The sequence below is a fragment of the Papio anubis genome, chromosome 1 (genome assembly GCF_008728515.1).
Source record: "Papio anubis isolate 15944 chromosome 1, Panubis1.0, whole genome shotgun sequence".
In the NCBI taxonomy this organism is placed as follows: domain Eukaryota; kingdom Metazoa; phylum Chordata; class Mammalia; order Primates; family Cercopithecidae; genus Papio; species Papio anubis.
This window is the reverse complement of record NC_044976.1, coordinates 74134544-74149467: the sequence shown is the minus strand read 5'-3', so window position 1 is coordinate 74149467 and position 14924 is coordinate 74134544. Positions and strand designations below refer to the sequence as shown.

The 14924-nt window shown below is 39.3% G+C and overlaps 1 protein-coding gene and 3 non-coding genes across 8 annotated transcripts; all 4 read right to left on the bottom strand.

Annotated features, from left to right (window-relative positions):
• Positions 1-759: 759 nt before the first annotated feature.
• On the bottom strand, positions 760-9887 carry RABGGTB (Rab geranylgeranyltransferase subunit beta). Of its 5 annotated transcripts, none has more exons than XM_003892086.5 (9): positions 9770-9843; positions 8424-8531; positions 6666-6863; positions 5973-6078; positions 4566-4618; positions 4310-4420; positions 3579-3704; positions 1617-1766; positions 760-1341 (listed from the first exon to the last, which is right to left on the bottom strand). In XM_003892086.5, the coding sequence occupies exons 1-9, from the start codon at positions 9770-9772 to the stop codon at positions 1201-1203; spliced, it is 996 nt and encodes a 331-aa protein (XP_003892135.1). In that variant the 5' UTR covers positions 9773-9843; the 3' UTR covers positions 760-1200. The 5 variants fall into 5 exon arrangements, with proteins under 5 accessions (XP_003892135.1, XP_009209397.1, XP_031505964.1 ...); XM_009211133.2 differs by having other exon boundaries at positions 4566-4585; positions 9770-9813; XM_031650104.1 differs by lacking the exon at positions 9770-9843 and adding an exon at positions 9155-9763.
• On the bottom strand, positions 6473-6545 carry LOC116272164. Its single transcript, XR_004180894.1, has one exon. It is a non-coding gene; the product is annotated as a small nucleolar RNA SNORD45 (small nucleolar RNA).
• On the bottom strand, positions 8052-8135 carry LOC116272162. Its single transcript, XR_004180892.1, has one exon. It is a non-coding gene; the product is annotated as a small nucleolar RNA SNORD45 (small nucleolar RNA).
• LOC116272163 lies at positions 8871-8949 on the bottom strand. The gene has a single exon (XR_004180893.1). It is a non-coding gene; the product is annotated as a small nucleolar RNA SNORD45 (small nucleolar RNA).
• Positions 9888-14924: the final 5037 nt, after the last annotated feature.

The window sequence follows — 14924 nt, the reverse complement described above, 5'->3', positions numbered from 1 at the left end:
GCTGGACATAGTGGGCATGGTGACAGGTGCCTGTAGTCCCTGGTACTCAAGAGGTTGAGGTGGAAGGACTGCTTGAGCCCAGGAGTTTAAGGTTGCAGTGAGCTGTGACTGTACTACACCCCAGCCTGGGGAACAAAGGAAGACCCTGTCTCTAAAAAATAAAATTTAAAAACACAGAATACCTCATTTTCACCAAAACTGTAAACCCCTAAAGAGTAATTGTGCCCATTTTAGGCAGGGCGTGGTGGCTCATGCCTGTAATCCCAGCACTTTGGGAGGCCGAGGCGGGCGGATCACGAAGTCAGGAGATTGAGACCAGCCGACCAGCATGGTGAAACCCCAACTCTACTAAAATAACAAAAAAATTAGCCGGAAATGGTGGTGTGAGGCTGTAGTCCCAGCTATTTGGGAGGCTGAGGCAGAATTGCTTGAACCAGGCAGGGAGAGGTTTGAGCGAGCTGAGATCGTGCTGCTGCACTCCAGCCTGCGCAACAGACTGTCTCAAAAAAAAAAAAAAAAAAAAAAGTGAATTGTACCCATTTTAGCTTTTTAAGAAAAAGATAGGTGCAAAAAAATACTGTGGCGACCATCAACTTAACTGTTAGTGTTTCCTTATTTGAAGATAACCCCTTCCTTGGGTAATTCTGATATATAAAATGCTAAAAAAAATGTACCATCCGAATCACAACCCCATTTTAAGATGGTAGACTGCCATTTAACCTGTGACTAATTCAGAATAACCATATTCAAATCTATGAATCATTTCCAAATTTCAACAGCCATTTATTTTGTGCATCATTTAATTCATGTATGGGTTCTATCCACTTTCATCAGTTAACATTCTTGTTGACAAACCATTTTACATCAACTTGCTATAGAACACATGAAAGGTTATACATGGGAGAAAAATCAAGTAGAAACCTAGAGTTCTTCTACGTTAGCTCAGTTATTGAACATAAATAACAGACACAAAAGTATACACAAAAAACTGTAGTCAGAATAACAGGACTTCAGAATAAACAGCAGAAAATAAAATACAGGTCTTTATTTTACAATATGTATAATTATATAATTTATTAAAATTAATTTAACACGATGTACAAAATATTAACAGTATTCATTTTTAGATTTAATAAGCGCTTCAAATACAGAAATGTTAAAATGGCAAAACTATACTATGCAGCTTTCACTTTAATGAATCTAGCTCACTAGCTCAGGCTGAACATTCACTCTCTGAAGCACTTCTTCAGGCATGCAAAAGACAGGATTAACAGGTTTAATCTGTTCTTCTCCCAAAAGTGACAATCCAGCAATTCCAAATAAGGTATGAAAAGGATCCACCTATTTAAAAAAGAATTTATATACAGATTACAAAATGAAAACTTATTTAACTTCAAATCATTAATACCTGACCTTTACCATATACTAATTTTGTTAGCAACAGGCGACAATAAATTTCTGTAAGATTGTTCTATATCCTTCATACATTCTACGAGAAATAGAAAAAAACACTGCTTTCAAAGCAACACTTGGAATACCACCCTGGAAATCCATGGAACCATGAAGGAATGCGACACTAAAATAATTTATACAAATATGTCAGAAATATTACTTGCCATATCTCCTGGCCTGTCTGCAAATCCCCCCGTTTCTTCATCTTGACATGCTAAAATGAAATTACGTAGTTTCTCTCTATCAATCCAATGAAGTCTTCCAATTATCTTTAGGGAAGCCAGGACCCACCATGAATAGCATACATCTGGTAACTAGGAGGGAAAAAAGTTGCCACAATTTCATTCTCTTTTATTTCCCTAATTTTGAGAACAATTTAAAAGTGGATTAAGTCTCACTCTCAAGTAATCTGATGTTCTAAGTGTCAAACCATGTGGAGGGACGAAATCCAGGGATATACTGACATGCAGGGTATGAAATACTTGCTTAGAATGAAAGATGATCAATTAATGGGTAAGAAGAGACCAAACTCCAATTCATAGGTAACCATGCTAAATATCTCAGTACTCACTGATAAGCATGCATCTACCTTGTTTCTATCTGCAACAAACGCCTAACTCAGCCCCTTAACCAAGAAGCTAGTAGTACAATCATGAAATCCATGGGTACAGTTCTGTTTTTCTACCAGCACTGTCCAGGTGGGTACACACCTGCTTAAAATTCAACTAAACCCTAGCTCTTCAAAATATGGTGACATAAGTCTGTAAGGAAGAAAATCCCACCCAAGGCTGCATTTTAATGAGATCCTTGAATAACACATAGACCCATTAGAAGCTGCCCTAGATTGTGAGCAAATGCAGGCCCCGGCACGGCCACCCATTTTTCTGTTGACAGTTCCTCAAGTTTTTTATTCCACTCTGTTGTAGACAGCAACTGTGGGTGTTTCTCTGCCCATTGTCACTCAGAAAAACTGAGGTTTAAAAATAAAAATACAGGCTGAGCACGGTGGCTCATGCCTGTACTCCCAGCACTTTGGGAGGCTGAGGAGGGTGGATCACCTGAGGTCAGGGGTTTGAGACCAGCCTGACTAACATGATGAAACTCCATCTCTACTAAAAATACAAAATTAGATGGGCGTGGTGGTGCACGCCTGTAATCCCAGCTACTGTACCACCACGTCCCATTCAGAGGGCACAGCAAGCTACAATCCTTGAGTCAAATCTAGACTATAGTGTAGGAACACATTTTACATTTGTAAATCATTTAAAAATAGTCCTGAGTCAGGCGCAGTGGCTCACGCCTGTAATCCCAGCACTCTGGAAGGCTGAGTCAGGTGGATCACAAAGTCAGGAGTTCGAGACCAGCCTGGCTAATATGGTGAAACCCCATCCCTAATAAAAGTACAAAAATTAGCTGTGCGCCTGTAGTCCCAGCTGCTCGGGAGGCTGAGGCAGGAGAACTGCTTGAACCTGGGAGGCGGAGGTTGCAGTGAACTGAGATGGCGCCACTTCGCTCCAGTCTGAGCAACAGAGCAAGATTCCATCTCAAAAAAAAAAAAAAAAAAAAAAAAAAAAAAAAAATCTGACATATGAAATAGGAGTATATCTGTCCATAATAATTTTAATTGAAACACAGTCATACCCATTCATTTCTTACTACTTATGGCTGCACTTGCTCTACAGGAAAATTACATAGTTGCAAATGAGTATTCACTGTTTGTCCCTTACAGACCTGATATAGGGACCTATCATGTGGAGGAAAATTTAATAATATCCTCTCTCCAAACTAAATTATCTGGGTATTCCTTAAATAAGAAGACTGCAAACAAAAATTCTGTAGCCTAATTTTTTAAAAATCCAATTTGCCAAAACCAACTGTCCTTAAACATGGAGATTCCTGTACAAGACTGTCTGGAAATGGACATCAGGATCAATGAGTATTTCAACTCACGGGGCTCTACTTTTGCCAAGGGGAGTCTTTTAGTAGGACGCATTACTGAACATTTGCAAGAGGGAAAGTTAATAAATAAGCTCATGGCCAATTTACAATATTGAAATAGGCAAGACAAAGCTGCAGCATTCACTCAAGGTTCTAAAGTCAGCAGAACAGAGCTTATCAAACAATACCTTCTCTGGCCTTCCATTGAGCCCGCCTGAAGGTAACTGTCGTTCACAAAGCCACCAGCCAAGTAAATCAGAATTTACTTGATGCAACTGACTTGTAATAGCCAGAAATCCTGTGCAACAATAGATCTAAAATTACAGACATAAAGTATATGTGTATAATAATTTCTTGACAGTAAAAGTGATAAAACTACTCAAATTATTAAAACACCACTTTATATTTTAAGGTTTTCTTCTCGATCTGACACTTAAAATTCCAAACACGTATTAATACCACATATCTGAACAAATCCAAGCATAGTGTTACCAGTATGCAATTCTGTACTGAAATATTACTGTCAAAATTTCTTCATGGTTAGTAAATCACAGCCATTCACATATTCAATGTTCTCTGACACAAGAAAGGAGGTTTATCATTTATCTCAGGGCAGAAAGAAAAATGTGTGTGTGTTTTTTTTTTTTATCTGTATGGTTAGTGAAAAATTAGTGGAAAAAAATGTGTTTTGGTGCTTACAAACCTACTTATGTTTGCTTAGGTCAGAGGGATCCACTGACAGAGAAAGGTATATAGTATATAAAGCAAAGCAATGAAAGCAACTAAGCAATTCTTAAGATGCCATATTACAGTCATTAACTTTATGTGTATTTGACAAACACCGAAATAACCCATTTTCCTATTTTACTACACTTGCTTCCAAAATGACAATAAATTTTCATCTGTGTTAATAAATTACCTGCCCAGCATGGGATTCAGAACCTGGTCTGCAACCAAATCCACCATCAAAGTTCATACAGGATAAAACAAATTCAATTGCCTTTTCCACATTAATAGCATCAAGCTTCCCCTACAAACAGAAAACAAAACAAAAAAACAAACAAAAAAAACCTGTTAAATTCCAGAGTATTCAGCAGATCAGACCAAAAAAAAAAAAAAAAAAATCCAGAGCATTCATGAACTTTAATCATCTCAATCAAATATTCAAAGCTTACCAACAAAGCCAAAGTTGCCACTGCACAAAAAGAGAATCTTGTATCAATTTCTCCTACAATAAAAAGAGATCAAATCAAGGCAGGTGTTACCAAATCATACATGAGTCATCTAAAAACAAACTCTGCACAACTACTACTTTAAATTGAGTTCAAGCTTAACTTTTTTTTACCCTAAAGTAAAAACTTTAGGGTAGTCAGGAAGAAAGCTAAATCTGAAGTGCCTTTACTTCCCAAGAAAATTCCTTTGTCAAAAATAACAGCAAATTGACTGGGCACAGTAGCTCTTGCCTATAATCCCAACACTTTGGGAGGCTGATGCGGGAGAATCACTTGAGCCTAGGAGTTTGAGACTAGCCTAGGCAACATAGCAGGACCCCATCTCTACAAAAAACTTTTTTAAAAAATTAGCTAGGGCTGGGCACTGTGGCTCAGGCCTGAAATCCTAGCACTTTTGGCAGCCGAGGCAGGAGGATCACATGAGGCCAGAAGACCCCATCTCTACTAAAAATACAAAAGCCAGCCAGGTATTGTGGTGCATGTCTCAGCTACTCTGGAGGCTGAGGCAGGAGAACTGCTTGAGCTTGGGAGGAGGTTGCAGTGAGCCAAGATTGCACCACTGCACTCCAGCCTGGGCAACAAAGCTCTGCAACCCCAGCAACTCTGCCTCCTCCCACCAAAAAATAAACAAACAAACAAATAGCTGCCTGTGATGGTATGAGCCTATACAGTCCCAGCTACTCAGGAGGCTGAGGCCTGAGGATCATGAGCGTGGACTGTCAAGGCTGCAGTGGGCAGTAACTGCACCACTGCACTCCAGCCTGGACAGAGCAAGACCCTGCCACAAAAAAGCCACAGCAAGTTATCTTAAACTGCTTAAAGAATGCCCAGAAAGAGAAGAAAACTAATAGAACCAAAAGTATTAGGCAATTTCTAATAATGCAATAAACTTACCCTACCTTATAAAAGTAGATTTTTCACATCCCATGAAGCAGCTGGTCTCTCTGGCCTGCACTGTGTTCATCCCTAAAGCAGAGATTATCTACATTTATCAAATAAAATTCTATTCCCTCCCTCCACTCAAATATTCAGCAAGTTTGTAAAGTTTTTTAAAAATTTTTTTCCCTTTCCAGCAAGTAGTTTTTAAAAAACTTTACAAAGCCACCAAATATTGGGGAAAAAAAATTCCACCTACCTTATCTTTTAGACTGGCCCACTCTGTTCCAGTGCTCCTGTATGCTGATATAACTACCACAGTGCATGCTGGAAGTTCCAGCAGACCATTAACTCCAGTTAGACCAGCTGCTTAGTGGGACCTGAAAAGATGAAAAACTTATAAACTGGTTACTAGCAAAACCAGTACATTTTAATATTGGTATTTTGGGTAGAATGGACTAAATCTGACATTACCCCAAATATCTCCAGCAAAAGAACCATCTTCTTTCTGTAGACCTTTAACATATTCCACAACTTTATTTACGTCGATAACATTAATACTGTCATACAGTGTAAGAATCTGCAATAAAGACAAGTATTAGGTAAATACCCCTTTCAGGTTTATTCTAATGATCTTATGCTCAACTCTTTTTAAGTTGCCAAGCGCTCCTTTTGTCTCTGTATATAGCCTTTTCTCAAATATGCAGACTCTCCTATTATTCAATAAAACTACAGATATTATCAAAACCCAAATCTTTAAAGTATAATTTTTCTACATATAAACTTTAACTTGGCATTCCAAGATACTCAAGTGTACTAACTCACATACACACAAAGTCCTGATCTTCCCATCTCAGCACCCAGCACCAGAAAGACTTTAAACCAGGTAGATGTTCACCAATACCAAAATCAAACAGATCCACTTAGCTATTTAACAGTATTTACACATACTGAAGATAAAAATTTTACCCTCCAAGGTCTCAGTGTAATTTTAGAAACTCACATCAACTTTGGATTCAGCTAATACATGCCATTACATCATTGACCTTGTAGGACAGCTTCACTTTTGTAACAAAACTTTTTGACCAAATCCTAATAGTTTCAATTTCCAACTCTGAAGTAAGAGAACACACTATCAAGATCATTGCAATTTTAATTAGTATTTACCTGGACAGCACTAAGAGTGTATAAAAGATGAGGATCATGTCCGATACTAGCACTTATTCCACCACATTCATGTTGGCAAGACTTAATAAATGCCAGAATCTCTTCTCTATTCATGCGATGAAGTTGTCCCATGAGATCCATTACTGTCAGACCCCAATAGATGCCACTCATTCTTAAATACTCAGACATACAGTATTCCTAAAATAATACACAATTTCTTAAATGTGTCAGTGTGAACTGAAAACAGGTTATAAAGAGATCAAACACAAAGCTAACTTATTAGCCATGCTGCTATTTTTACCTCTTCTGACCTTAATGGCACTAATCAGTATTGAGTTTAAAATTTGTGCCGCTCAACGTTAGAGGCCATCTTCAGACACAACTATTAATCAGAAAAAAAAAAATTTATCTGAGAAGCACAGGATTAGTTCATCTATGGCTGACAATACAAACAGGGCTTTAGTTTCTCCCATGAGCCAAAGACAGAAAAGCATCTACCTTTTTCATCAGTGAAGTTCAGGGACAGTATTTCTTTCCGAGTACCTATACCATATTTATCGGACATCTATTTCAATGTGGACTCTGTACAAAACTTATTATCTATTAGGAAATTATATAACTTCATGAAAAATCAAAATGCCCTAAACATTCTAAAGATGTCTACGCCCAGATAAAACAGTGGCTAATCAATGATAGATGAAAATTAGTATTAGGATTCCAGAAACAAATTTTCCCCACAATCAACAATGCATTACATTTTAAGAAGTTTTGTGGCTGGGTGGTGGCTCCTGCCTGTAATCCCAGCACTTTGGGAAGCTGGGGCAGACAGATCACTTGAGGTCAGGAGTTTGAGACCACTCTGGTCAACATAGCAAAACTCTGTCTCTACCAAAAATACAAAAACTAGCTGGGCGTGGTAGAATACGCCTGTAACCCCAGCTATTCAGGTGGCTGACTTAAGCCCAGGAGGTGGAGGTTGCAGTGAACCCAGATTGCACCACTGTCCACCAGTCTGGGCAACAAAGTGAGGTTATATCTCCCAAAAGGAAAAAAAAAAAAAAGTTTTTTTAACAGGTGGTGCATCTTAATTTGCTACTAACCCAAATTCAGGGCATAGATAGCAGATAAAGGCAGAAACGAGTCCAGCCCCATCCATATGGCCTTAACTCTATGATTGCTACTAGAGTATTTTCAAGGTTATGGGAACCTAACACTTAAGTAAAAAATTAATACATACATCCCACAAATAGGTAGATAAGCTTAAGACAACTGAGTTTGGATACTACAGGGAAAAACTTACTCTTAACTAAGTTGTTTACTACTTTTTGCTAAGATTGTCCCAGAGAGTTTTCCTCGAAATTTAAAAATTTAAGGTAAAACCTTTTCAAGGTCTCAGAGTAATTCTAGAGCTAAAGTGTTATTACACATCAGCAATAGATTCAGATAATACATGCCAAAACATCATTGACCTTGAAAGTATTACTTCTAACTACAAAAAGGGAAACCCGTTTTGTACCTCAAACCCTTATCTACTTTGTCTGGCAAGCCCTCTCAGTATAGGTGAATACTGCGATTCTAATAAGCCCACAATCTCAGACGTCCAAAGCACACTTAACTGAAGTTCAATGGCACAGGAAATCCTCAGTTCTCTGCATGGAGTTGGATGCCATTTTAAGACATAAAATATAAATACTGTATCACCGCTTATAACTGTCACACTTCTTTAAAATAAACTTTCCAACATAAAATCATACATACATAATCATCTTTCTTTGAGCCATAGGATGCGATATAGTCTGCATGTTTCTCCAATAATAGGGTGTCTGGTGCATCTGACTTGATAATAACATCCTTCTGTGGAGTGCCCTTTCAAAATAAAAAAGCAGTAATCCATCAATGTTTACCTCTACAATGTTCTTCTGCCCCACAGCATAGATTCAACATACATCTCAATTTTCACTTCGTTTCATCTTGTAATAGGAAAATGTTCCATTTAAAAATTGTAACTAGGGAGGCTGAGGTAGAAGATCGCTTGAGGCCAGGAAATTAAGGCTGCAGTGAACTGAGGTTGTACCACTGCACTCCATCCTGGGCGACGGGAGACCCTGACTCAAAAACAAAACAAACAAACAAACAAAAATTCTATCTAACAAAAAAGAACTTAAGTCATTCGAGCTCCATCTTAGTCACGATTCAGGTAATTTTCAGGTCTCAGAGTAATTCTAGAGCTAAAGTATTAATAATCAACTTTAGATTCAGAATACATGCCAGCTCATCATTGACCCAAAAAATTACCACCAGCATTGCTTGTTGTTCACTTTTCATTCAAAAAGGTAAGTAAAAAATAAACACCATAGAATATCAAAGCTTATCATTTCGGGACAATTTACGGTTTACATGTGGCAGAGAGCATGTATACATATTTTTTTATCTAACTGGCCCTTAATTTGCAAGCGAATTTTTGCTATCAAATGCAGGTTTCAAAGCACCTTCTAAATACCCCAAAAGTTGTTCAAATGTATTAAATAAGTAGTTCTTTTAGCTCCATCTTCTCCACCTTTAATCCGAGTCTCTGTATTTGCAGAAGTCCCCATGTGATGTGGCTCTAGTTCTTTTCGTATCTTTATCTTCCTCATTGAGAGTACACAGTAGTCATAATAATAGGTCATGAAGATTACCGGAAGTGATTAAGTACCGAATTTTCCTCTGATCCCACTAAAAATCTTAAAGCGAGACCACATCACTAACGATTTTAAAGAAATTTTTGACATCCCCCCTCCAAAAAAAAAAAAAAAAAGCCACCAATCAGCCCCCGCTTTTTAGAGGGTTTAAGTAATCGGGCTGCTCAACTCTAACAGGCCCTCCCTACAGAAGGCCTGGATAAAATCAGAAGCGGCATTGCCCGCGAGGTCTGCAAAAAATGCCGAGTAATATTTCACACTCAAAAAATCTTCAAGGCCTGTGTCTTAATCATTCTCCAGCACCAGGAAACCAATCCTAAGGTGACCAGTGTGCTTAACCCTACTCAACCCTACCCTACCCTACCCTACCCTACCCTGTCTGCTACCAACCCATCAGGACAGCAGCGGTTGACTCACACTTACCATGTCTAACAGGGAAAAGAGAGAGCAGGGTCAGTTCCTGGGTATACTTAGGAGCCCCGCGCCTGCGCAGATGCGCCACTCAGGCCCCCATGGCGCTCCGATATAGCTGACCACACTTTCGCCTGCAAGGCAGAACAGTTCCACGGCTGCCGTAGGACCCCACTGATGGCTCATAGGTGTCTTCAGTGCCTGCGTTCAAAGTCTCGCGACCATATTCTTGTCCCAAAGTCCCTCCTATTTGTCCAGAAACAGTTTTAAATAATATTTAAATATTTGAGTTGCTTTTAAGAAATCATTTGTTCTAGTTGGACGTGGTGGCTCACGCCTGTAATCCCAGCACTTTGGGAAGCCGGACAGCAGGATTGCTTGAGCCTAGAAGTGTAACCACCCAATATTGGGGTTCACTCTGCCTGCTGCTGACGGGGAGCCCATTTATCAAGACAGGGGAATTGCAATGGAGAAAGAGTAATTCATGCAGAGCCGGCTGTGCAGGAGACTGGAGTTTTATTCTTACTCAGTCTTCCCTACTAGTCATCAGAGTTTTTAAAGATAATTTGGCGAGTAGGGGCTTGGGAAGTAGGGAGTGCTGATGGGTCAGGTTAAAGATGGACTCATAGTGGGTAGAAGTGAGTTTTTCTTGCTGTTTTCTGTTCCTGGGTAGGATGGCAGAACTGATTGGGCCAAATTACCAATCTGGGTGGTTTCAGCTGATCCATGGAAAGCAGGGTCTGCAAAATAGGTCAAGCACTTATCTTAGATTTTACAATAGTGATGTTATCCCCAGGACCAATTTGGGGAGATTCAGACACTTGGAGCCAGAGGCTGCATGACCTCTAAACTGTAATTTCTAATCTTGTAGCTAATCTGTTAGTCCTGCAAAGGCAGACTGGTCCCCAGGCAAGCAAGCAGTTTTTTTGGGAAAGGGATATTATCAATTTTGTTTCAGAGTCAAACAATAAACTGAATTCCTTCCTAAGTTGGTTCAGCCTAGGCTCAGGAATGAACAAGGACAGCTTAAAAGTTAGAAGCAAAATGGAGTCGGTTAGGTCTGATTTCTTTCACTGCCATAGTTTCCTCAGCTATAATTTTGCAAAGGCAGTTTCAGGAGATCCAGACCAGCCCGGGCAATGTTGCAAGACCCCGGTCTCTACAATTAATAAAAATATGAGCCAGACGTGGTTGCCCAAGCCTGTGGTTTCAGCTACTGTGGAGGCTGAGGTGAGAGAATTACCTGAGCTCTGGAGTGGGGGGTGGAGGCTACAGTGAGCGGTGATCATGCCACTGCACTGCAGGGTGTGAGACAGAACAAGACCCTGTCTCAAAAAAATAAAAATAAATAATTTGTTCTTGAGGCCCTTTGCACTCTGAAAATCTGAAATGGCTGTTAATTAGTAGAGTGCCTGTTTGCACATAGTAAGTGTTCAATGAATCTTTTTAAAATGAATATTAATGAAATGTTCACATTTCCTTCCTGTTTGTCTTGTCCATCTCAAGGTCCAGCCCTATACCCGCCCCCCGCCGCAAACACAGACCACCCTCCCCCCCACCACCACGACCACCACAAACACTTCTTCAGAGAGTGCTAATAGTAAAAATATTGGAAGTTACTTTTTTTTTTTAAATTGCATTTTAAGTTCTAAGGGTACATGTGCACACCGTGAAGGTTTGTTACATGGGGATACATGTGCCATGTTGGATTGCTGCACTCATTAACTCATCATTTACATTAGGTATTTCTTCTAATGCTATCCCTCCCCCTGCCCCCCACCCCATGACAGGCCCCAGTGTGTGATGTTCCCTGCCCTGTGTCCAAGTGTTCTCATTGTTCAATTCCCACCTATGAGTGAGAATATGTGGTGTTTGGTTTTCTATCCTTGTGATACGTTGCTCAGAATGATGGTTTACAGCTTCATCCATGCCCCTGCAAAGGACATGAACTCATCCTTTTTATGGCTGCATAGTATTCCATGGTGTATATGTGCCACATTTACTTAATCCAGTCTATCATTGGTGGACATTTGGGTTGGATCCAATTCTTTGCTATTGGGAATAGTGCCACAATAAACATATGTGTGCATGTGTCTTTATAGTAGCTTGATTTATAATCTATTGGGTATATGCCCTGTAATGGGATCACTGCGTCAAATGCCATTTCTAGTTCTAGATCCTTGAGGAATTGCCACACTGTCTTCCACAGTGGTTGAACTACTTTGCACTCCCACCAACAGTGTAAAAGTGTTCCTATTTCTCCACATCCTCTCCAGCATCTGTTGTTTCCTGACTTTTTAATGATTGGCATTCTAACTGGTGTCAGATGGTATCTCATTGTGGTTTTGATGTGCATTTCTCTAATGACCAGTGATGATGAGCATTTTTTCACGTGTCGGTTGGCTGCATAAATGTCTTCTTCTGAGAAGTGTCTGTACATATACTTTGCCCAATTTTTGATGGCATTTTTTTTTCTTGTAAATTTAAGTTCTTTGTAGATTCTGGATATTAGCCCTTTGTCAGATGGGTAGATTGCAAAAATTTTGTCCTATTCCGTAAGTTGCCTGTTCACTCTGATGGTAGTTTGTTTTTCTGTGCAGAAGCTCTCTAGTTTAATTAGATCCCATTTGTCAATTTTGGCTTTTGTTGCCATTGCTTTTGGTGTTTTAGTCATGAAGTCCTTGCCCATGCATATGTCCTGAATGGTATTGCCTAGGTTTTCTTCTAGTGTTTTTATGGGTTTAGGTCTAACATTTAAGTCTTTAATCCATCTTGAATTAATTTTTATGTAAGATATAAGGAAGATATCCAGTTTCAGCTTTCTACATATGGCTAGCCAGTTTTCCCAGCACCATTTATTAAATAGGGAATCCTTTCCCCATGTCTTGTTTTTGTCAGGTTTGTCAAAGATCAGATGGTTGTAGATGTGTGGTGTTATTTCTGAAGCCTCTGTTCTGTTCCATTGGTCTGTATCTCTGTTTTGGTACTAGTACCATACTGTTTTGGTTACTATAGCCTTGTAGTATAGTTTGAAGTCAGGGAGCGTGATGCCTCCAGCTTTGTTCTTTTGACTTAGGGTTGTCTTGGCAATGAGGGCTCTTTTTTAGTTCCATATGAACTTTACAGTATTTTTTTTTCCAATTCTGTGAAGAAAATAATTGGTAGCTTGATGGGGATGGCATTGAATCTATAAGTTACCTTGGGCAGTATGGCCATTTTCACAATATTGATTCTTCCTATCCATGAGCATGGAATGTTCTTCTATTTGTTTGTGTCCTCTTTTATTTCGTTGAGCAGTCGTTGTAGTTCTCCTTGAAGAAGTCCTTCACATCCCTTGTAAGTTGGATTCCTAGGTATTTTATTCTCCTTGTAGCAATTGTGAATGGGATTTCACTCATGATTTGGCTCTCTGTATGTCTGTTATTGATGTATAGGAATGCTTGTGATTTTTGCACATTGATTTTGTATCCTGAGACTTTGCTGAAGTTGCTTATCAGTTTAAGGAGATTTTGGGCTGAGATGATGGGGTTTTCTAAATATACACTCATGTCATCTGCAAACAGGGACAATTTGACTTCCTCTTTTCCTAATTGAATACTCTTTATTTCTTTCTCTTGCCTGATTGCCCTGGCCAGAACTTCCAACACCATGTTGAATAGGAGTGGTGAGAGAGGGCATCCCTGTCTTGTGCCAGTTTTCAAAGGCAATGCTTCCAGCTTTTGCCCATTTAGTATGATATTGGCTGTGGGTTGGTCATAAATAGGTCTTATAATTTTGAGATGTGTTCCATCAATACCTAGTTTATTGACAGTTTTTAGCATGAAGGGCTGTTGAATTTTGTCAAAGGCCTTTTCTGCATCTATTGAGATAATCATGTGGTTTTTGTCTTTGGTTCTGTTTATATGCTGGATTATGTTTATTGATTTGCATATGTTGAACTAGCCTTGCATCCCAGGGATGAAGCCCACTTGATCATGGTGGATAAGCTTTTTGATGTGCTGCTGGATCTGGTTTGCCAGTATTTTATTGAGGATTTTTGCATTGATGTTCATCAGGGATATTGGTCTAAAATTCTTTTTTGTTGTTGTTGTGTCTCTGCCAGGCTTTGGTATCAGGATGATTCTGGCCTCATAAAATGAGTTAAGGAGGATTCCTTCTTTTTGTATTGATTGGAATAGTTTCAGAAGGAATGATCCCAGCACTCTTTGTACCTCTGGAAGATGTCTATTAGGTCTGCTTGGTGCAGAGCTGAGTTCAAGTCCTGGATATCCTTGTTAACCTTCTGTCTCGTTGATCTGTCTAAATGTTGACAATGGGGTGTTAAAGTCTCCCATTTTTATAGTGTGGGAGTCTAAGTCTCTTTGTAGGTCTCTAAAGACTTGCTTTATGAATCTGGGTGTTCCTGTGTTGAGTGCATATATATTTAGGATAGTTAACTCTTCTTATTGAATTGATCCCTTTACCATTATGTAATGGCCTTCTTTGTCTCTCTTGATCTTTGTTGGTTTAAAGTCTGTTTTATCAGAGACTAGGATTGCAACCCCCCCCACTTTTTTTCTTTCCATTTGCTTGGTAGATCTTCCTCCAGCCCTTTATTTTCAGCCTATGTGTGAGATGGATCTCCTGAATACAGCACACTGATGGGTTTTGACTGTATCCAATTTACCAGTCTGTGTCTTTTAATTGGGGCATTTAGCCCATTTACATTTAAGGTTAATATTGTTATGTGTGAATTTGATCCTGTCATTATGATGTTAGCTGGTTATTTTGCCCATTAGTTAATGCCACTTCTTCATACCATTGATGGTCTTTACAATTTGGCATGTTTTTGCAGTGGCTGGTACCGGTTGTTCCTTTCCATGTTTAGTGCTTCCTTCAGGAGCTCTTGTAAGGCAGGACTGGTGGTGACAGAATCTCTCAGCATTTGCTTTTCTGTAAAGGATTCTATTTCTCCTTCACTTATGAAGCTTTTGGCTGGATATGAAATTCTGGGTTGAAAATTTTTAAGAATGTTGAATATTGGCTCCACTCTCTTCTGACTTGTAGTTTCTGCTGAGAGATCCTCTGTTAGTCTGATGGGCTTCCCTTTGTGGGTAACCTGACCTTTCCCTCTGGCTGTGCTTAACATTTTTTCCTTCATTTCAGGTGAATCTGACAATTATGTGTC

Excerpts from the sequence above, each read along its gene's own strand:
- RABGGTB (XM_003892086.5), bottom strand. Across the intron at positions 6,079-6,665 it reads ACACTCTTAGTGCTGTCCAG|ATTCTTACACTGTATGACAG; the intron begins GTAAATACTAAT and ends TCTTTATTGCAG. Across the intron at positions 1,767-3,578 it reads TCAATGGAAGGCCAGAGAAG|TTACCAGATGTATGCTATTC; the intron begins GTATTGTTTGAT and ends TTTCCCTCCTAG.